Source organism: Nansenia antarctica (assembly GCF_963989245.1).
Source record: "Nansenia antarctica genome assembly, chromosome: 7".
NCBI classification, from domain to species: domain Eukaryota; kingdom Metazoa; phylum Chordata; class Actinopteri; order Argentiniformes; family Microstomatidae; genus Nansenia; species Nansenia antarctica.
Genome location: NC_137677.1, coordinates 63,512,939 through 63,520,438, shown reverse-complemented (window position 1 = coordinate 63,520,438; position 7,500 = coordinate 63,512,939). Strand labels below are relative to the sequence as shown.

The window sequence follows — 7,500 nt, the reverse complement described above, 5'->3', positions numbered from 1 at the left end:
ACTGCTATAATGCTACTGCTAAGATGCTACTGCTACGATGCTACTGCTACGATGCTGTGTCCTAACCATGTCTCCTCTCTGCTGTGTGTCCTGGATCAGGTGGTGAACTTAGTGAGAGGGAGTAACACGTCCGTCTCCTTCCACGTCCTGGACGAGGCTTCTTACAAGCAGGCCAAGACAGAGGGGGTGGACCTGTCCGACCCGCGCCCCCGGCCCGCCCAGTCCCAGCCCGCCATGAACGGAGTGGCCGGGCCGGCGCCCAAACCCAAACTCTGCTACCTGGTCAAGACCAGCGCAGGCTACGGGTTCTCTCTGCGCTCCATCAACGGTGAGAGGGGGGGGGCAGGATGGGGCGGGGCAGGATGGGGCAACCCAATAATATGGCTTATTTGATTTACATTTACATTTTACATTTTTGGCATTTAGCAGACGCCTTATTCCAAAGCGACTTACAATCAATACATTTGACTAAGCAAGTGAATCATCAGTCCACCAGTCGTAGCAGAGGAAGAGTAATCCAGCTCAGGCCCGGGGCCATTGATAGAAGGACAAACCTTCGGGCTCATTGTAACTGCTAAATGCCAAAAATGTAAATGTAACAACAACCTTGAGCTCTGACCAGGACAACCAAGAAAAGAAAACAGAAAGAATTAGAAAGAGCAGTGAGAATCTGTGCTCCTCGTTCTGTTTTTACAGACCATAGTATTCAACTTCCTCATTTAAATAGTATGGTACTATTTTGATCAATTCTATTCCGATGACACAAGCGCTTCGTCACCTTCCAGAGGGCTGGTAAAACTCCACAGAAAGGTCCATGGAGGGAATGGTCATTAAATGAAGAAAGGGGGGTAGAATTTATGTCTCCAGCCTTAAATTGTGCATCACAATGTTAAAGCTCAGCATAAACCAAGCATATCCAGAGTATATGACAATAAATTACTTTGACTTCGACTTTTGTGTTCCCCTGGGGTCACATGGTAGAAAAAAAATATTTGATGTGTGAATCCGTTCCCTTGATTTAGTAAATCCGTTCCCTCGGTTTAGTAATTTGTTCCCTCGGTTTAGTAATTCGTTAGGGTTAGGGTTAGGGTTAACCCTAACGAATTACTAAACCGAGGGAACGAATTACTAAACAGAGGGAACGGATTCACACATCAAATATTTTTTTTATACCATGTGACCCCAGGGGGGCTCCGTAGTTCTCTTAAATGGAGGCATATCAGATTTTATTCAGGTTAGATTTTGGGCAAACTCTTAAAGGCGTTTCTCTGCTGCAGTGCCATGGGTATTTGTACAACATTGATTGTACTGATAAGATAACGCCAGGATACGTTCATTTAACGAGCCATAAAGAATCATGACAACACTGATCTCCTGAGATACCGTCTGTTTGCTTATCTCTTTGATCTTGGCTGATGAGAGTCAGAGACTTCACCTCACAACAGCAAAGGTTTAGATTAGATCAGAGTTGTCTGTTGAGTAAAGTCATATCACTTGGGCCCAGTAGTTCAAAACGTTTAATCCCTATCTGATCGGATCAGATTTTGAAATCCCATTTTTTGTGATCCCGGATCAGACAACTCGGCCAGATTTTGTCCCAGTATTTCAAAGCAATTCAGGATAGGATTACCCTGATCCAGATTCAGACTTTTCAAGATTACTAGATCCTGAATATCAGTGCTTTACCGATCACTCAAAATCCAAATCTGATCCGATCAGATAGGGATTAAAGGTTTTTAACTACTGGGCCTTGTTGATCAAGCCAGAAAGAAAAAAACACATTGGAATCATTTCTCCTTTCCCTCCTATTGCTTTCCCAACTGTATACTGTACTACCAGGGGAGGCTGGTGGAGGTAGAAATCGGAGGACGGGCTCATTGTAACATATGGAACAGAACATATGTTTCATACCATCCCTCATCCCATACCATGCGTTACAATGAGCCTGTCCTCCGATGTCTACCTCCACGGCCTCCCCGTATACAGTATAATACAGTACTTGTGGGGAGTTCTCTGGGTTTCCGGTTGTCAATCATTATTCATGTCCATGTTTGATCATGACCTCCCTCAGGCGAGCAGGGCGTGTTCATAACAGAGCTGGGCGCGGGGGGCGTGGCCGAGAGGGCGGGGGTCAGGACCAACGACCGCCTGGTGGAGGTCAACGGGGAGAACGTGGAGAGCCAGTCACATGACCAGATCGTGGGCGTCATCAAGGCGGCGGGAGGCGAGCTCGTGTTCCTATTGGTGGACGAGGACACGGACAGGTTCTACAAGAGCAAGCGGATGAGGCTGGGGGCGGGGCTAGCCACGGTGAAGCTCCTCCCACACAAGCCGCGCATCGCCGACCTGACCAAAGGACCGGACGGTTACGGCTACTTCCTCAGGGCGGAGCCCAACAAGACAGGTGTGTGTCTGTGTGTGTGTGTCTGTGTCTGTGTGTGTGTGTGTGTGTGTATGTGTGTGTGTGTGTGTGTGTGTGTGTGAGTGTGTGTGTGTGTGTGTGTGTGTCTGTGTCTGTGTGTGTGTGTGTCTGTGTCTGTGTCTGTGTGTGTGTGTGTGTGTGTGTGTGTGTGTGTGTGAGTGTGTGTGTGTGTGTGTGTGTGTGTGTGTGTGTGTGTGTCTGTGTGCAAGTGTGTACTACAGTATATGAAGGAGTGTGTGTTCTGTAAAATAAACTTAGGCTAAAACTTTTTAATATCTTTTCTATTCTCATGAACTCTCCATTTGGGCCAGACAACAAACACAATGTCAAGAGAGATGACCAAAACCTGTCAGAAACAACTCCAGATAGAACCGTAGCATCTAATGCTATCCGTATTATTATAATCACATGTAATGATGACAGCATGTCACTCTATCCTGTCCTTACAGGCCACTTCATCAAGAACATTGACAAAGGGAGCCCAGCCGACAAGGCGGGACTGAAGGAGATGGACAGGCTGGTTGCCGTGGACGGAGAGGAAGTGAGCCACTGCAGTCATGACCAGGTGGTGGACCGGATCAGACAGTGTGGAAAGAAATGCTGCCTCCTAGTGGTCGACTCCGAGACTGACAACATGTACAAGAAGGTGAGTGCTGTGAGATTTAATTAATTAATTTTAATTAATTAATTTTAATTAATTTTGCCATTTAGCAGACGCTTTTAATCCAAAACGACTTACAATTACGAATTACAGGGACATTCCCCCTGGAGTAACTGAGGGCTAAGTGCCTTTACTCAAGGGCACACTAGTAGTGGTGTGGTTTCAGGCGGGATTTGAACTCACAACCTTCCGATCACAAGTCCAACTCACTATCCACTAGACCACATACTATATTTACAGTCACATTTTACGTTTACATTTTTGGCATTTACCAAACGCCTTTATCCCCAAGCGACTTACAAGAAATACATTTGTCTAAGTAAGTGAAACTATCTATACATCAGTCATCACATGACATCCCATCAGAAAAAGTAATCTATGCCAATGGCAGTTACAATGCTTGAAGAAGGAAGAATTACTTTTTTTTTTTAAAATGTATTTATTTTTTATCATTATTGATTTATAGTAAAGAAACTGTATGGGGGGTAGTGGGGATGAGGAGGTCGACTAGTCGTGACGTTAGAATGAATGAATGAATGAATGAATGAATGAATGAATGAATGAATGAATGGTCTTTATTGTCATTGCTATAGTACAGGTACCAAACAACGAAATTTAGGAGGGGTGGCTCCCCTGGTGTTAGGAAAGGAAAAAAAAAACTAAAAAAATCACAAGAAGGGAAGGAGCTGGTTTACATAAATAGAGGCTATGTACACTATCCACTATACTATACTGTACAGATAGACGACTAGGGTTGATCATATTGCACATAGTGTTATTGCACATTCATTTAAAGTGTCGCAGTTTGCAGGCTTGAAATGTACATATTTGTGCCTCAGCACTACACCTGATTTTTTCAGTCCAGCAGCTGCCATCAATCCGTCCAGACTGTCCAGGGCCCAGAACCTAGGTATTTGCTGTGTTCAGGGCCTGGATGGCACTGGGGTAGAAGCTGTTCTTCAGTCTGTTTGTCCTTGAAAATGAATTGAATGATAAGGTTCTATCTACATTTTTGTCAAAATTGAGTTTTTTACATAATCTGATCCATTAGGTGTTTATTAATGCCTGTGTGGTGTTATTCTTAAAATGTTGACATTTTTGAGTTAGTAATGAATAAAATACAAAGGTTCCATCTCACAAAACATAATGGAATGTAAAAACGTTGACGCTCAATATCTCTGAACTATCCTAAACGGAGACAGAACCTTGTCATTCTAAGCTCACGTAGTGTCAATCACTCCTATCAGAGTGGAAACGATGGAACGGCTGTTTAATAATGGAGATTCGATGTTATCAGGAAGCATTTTGTTGTTGCTGTTGTTGTTGTTGTTGTTGTTGTTGCATATTCTTACAATAAATGCATGTCTTCGTTCTCTCCTATGTGAGTAAAGATATAAGTATAAATGGACTGGTTTAGAGGAGTATTAGTAGAGTATAAATAGACTGGTTTAGACTGGTTTAGAGGAGTATTAGTAGTATAAATAGACTGGTTTAGAGGAGTATTAGTAGTATAAATAGACTGGTTTAGAGGAGTATTAGTAGAGTATGAATAGACTGGTTTAGAGGAGTATTAGTAGAGTAACAGAAGGTCTGGTCATGGTCAGTTCAGTTCTTCTGGGCTACAGACATTCTGAGTGACCCCATGACCTTCCACACAGGGGGGCGCGTCTCCACTACTCTTCTGGGAGGAGATGAGAGGCTCACTCCTTCCACCCAGTTACCCAGCTGCCACCTCTGACCCCGCCCCTGTCCTCGTGGCCACACCCAAGCCCGCCGCCACCCCCTGGGAGGCGGAGCTCAAGCCTAAACTGTGTAAAATGGACAAGTCCCCCGCAGGATATGGCTTCCATCTCAACGGCATCCAGGGGGTCACTGGCCAGTACATCAAAGAGGTAAGGCTGAATGAACGCACGCTACAGAACCATCACTCAGCAACTCTCTCCTCTTTCACCATCCCTCCAGGCCCATCTTAAACTTTCTTTTAATCTTTAACTGCATAACTTTTATTACATTTTTAAATGTATCTAAAAAAAAAGCTATAAAAGTTATTAAAAATAATAAAAATAATAATAAAAGTTATTATTATTATTATTGTTATTATTATTATTATTATGTTATTATTATTATTATTATTATTATTATGTTATTATGTTCAAGAAAGGTCCTGAATGTCTGGTCTCTCTCAGGTGGTGAAGGGCGGAGCGGCAGCCAGGGCAGGTCTGGAGAATGACGACATCGTGGTGGAGGTGGACGGGGTGAACGTGGAGCAGAAAACCCACGAAGACGTGGTGGAGCTGATCCGCAAGAGTGGTAGCTCACTGGTCCTCCTAGTGGCCGAGAAGCGCACCTACGACCAGCTGAAAGCGAAAGGCGTCGCCATCACAGCCCTACTCCTCGCCCCGCCCTCCCCAGCCCGAAGCCACACACCCCCTGCCACCCTAAAGGAGGTCAGGGAGGAGGAGGAGGAGGAGAGAGAGGAGAAGAAGGAGGAGGAGAGAGAGAAGAGAGAGGAAGAGGAGGAGGAGAAGAAAGAGGAGGAGAGAGAGAAAGAGGAGGAGAAGAAAGAGGAGAAGAGAGAAGAAGAGGAGGAGAGAGAGAAGAGAGAGAAAGAGGAGGAGAAGAAAGAGGAGAAGAGAGAAGAAGAGGAGGAGAGAGAGAAAGAGGAGGAGAAGAGAGAAGAAGAAGAAGAGGAGAAGAAGAAGGAGGAGAAGAAGAAGGAGGAGGCAGCTAGGCCTGACACCCCACCTGTTCAGACACGAGACCGAGTGAGTGACAAAATTACATAATTTGGTTCCTTATCCTGAAAGTTGACTACAGACAAGGAAAGACTTCAATCACTGCTTTGGTTCTGTTCATCTGGGCATATCGTGACGTTAGAATTATAAGGTTCTATCTCCATTTTTGTCAAAATTGAGTTTATTACATACTCTGATCCATTAGATGTTTATTAATGCCTGTGTGGTGTTATTTTTAAAATGTTGACATTTTTGAGTTAGTAATTCATAAAATACAAAGGTTCCATCTCACAAAACATAATGGAATGTAAAAACTTTGACACTCAATATCTCTGAACTACCCTAAACGGTTCACTAAGCTCACGATATGTCATTTTAGTGAACTACTAGAATGTATATTCACTTTTATATTCATTTATTTATACTCACTGTAATACCTTATACTGTAATACATTACACTGTCTACATATGGTCCTCTGTGGCTCAGGCTTAGGTTGTGGGTTCAACTCCTGTTGGGATCATACGTATATACTGAAATGTACGCACTCATTGCAATGAGTCGCTTTGGATTAAAGCGTCAGCTAAATGGCATATAAATGATCGTACTCTGCAATGACAATTAAATTGAATCTAATCTAATCTAATCTATTCTAATCTTAACATTAGATTCTGAATGCAATAGATGAAACCTTTTGTTTCCAGTCTAAAGCAGGTTGGTATCAGCTGTCTGCCCAACGTTGTTGTCATCATCAGTGATCATGTGACTCTCTCCCTCAGGCGCCGTCCTCTTCGTCCAGCTCCAGTGACGACGAGAGATTCTGAGCCGCCTCCGGTCACAAGCAACTTCCTGTCCGTTTGCAGCGTCTCCCATCAACCTCTGGATCTGGCTGGATAACGGGTGAAGAAGACGCCTATGAAAGAGCTGTGAACTTGAACAAAATGCATTTTATTGGCTTGTAAAAAAGAGGCAGGAGGTTTAAGCTATCATGACTACCGACACTAACTAAAAGCACGAATGAACAACAATCTATTTATTGGTTTGTTGAAGGGCATTGATCAATAGTCTCTGCTCCCTGATATTGTTTAATACGCCCCGCACAGACTGAGGAAGTAGAGTTCTGCTAGTAAGCTAAAGCTGCCATACTGTATTGCCATATTTGAGTGATTGTAAGTCGCTTTGGAATAAGGCGTCTGCTAAATGCCAAAAATGTAAATGTAAAATGTATTGATGCAATATGCCATAATCGAAACTCTGTTATCCATTGTATAGTGTAGTTCATAAAATGACATCAAAATAATGGTATTTTTGGAAGTAAATGGGGTTTTTCACTTAATTAGTCATTTTTATTAATAGGCTAGGTGCACGATCTCCACTACTTCCTGAAAGGCACCTGGCATGAACATATCCTGTCTCACTCTATTGGTTTAATTGATTAATCAGCTGTGCGGTAAACTGTTGGAACACACAGTGCACAGCTGATTAATCAATTAAACCAATAGAGTGAGACAGGATATGTTCATGCCAGGTGCCTTTCAGGAAGTAGTGGAGATCGTGCACCTAGCCTATTGGAGAACCATTGAGTCTTCCAACTCGATTCCCAAACGCTCAAAAGAGGAATTAAAACTATGCTATCTCAGTTCTGTGTCTAGAAGTCATTATTGTGTTCAATGTAACACCTGCA

General features: G+C 43.3%; 1 protein-coding gene across 1 annotated transcript in view; it reads left to right on the top strand.

Annotated features, from left to right (window-relative positions):
* Window positions 1-5,578, top strand: part of pdzk1 (PDZ domain containing 1) — a gene marked incomplete at both ends in the record, with an annotated part of 6,880 nt that extends 1,302 nt beyond the window's left edge. The window contains 5 exons of the mRNA XM_080537025.1: window positions 100-328; window positions 2,072-2,404; window positions 2,872-3,068; window positions 4,742-4,975; window positions 5,270-5,578. Coding sequence (XP_080393151.1) covers window positions 100-328; window positions 2,072-2,404; window positions 2,872-3,068; window positions 4,742-4,975; window positions 5,270-5,578 — 1,302 coding nt within the window. The remainder of the gene's footprint in view (window positions 1-99; window positions 329-2,071; window positions 2,405-2,871; window positions 3,069-4,741; window positions 4,976-5,269) is intronic.
* Between the last annotated feature and the right edge of the window lie 1,922 nt (window positions 5,579-7,500).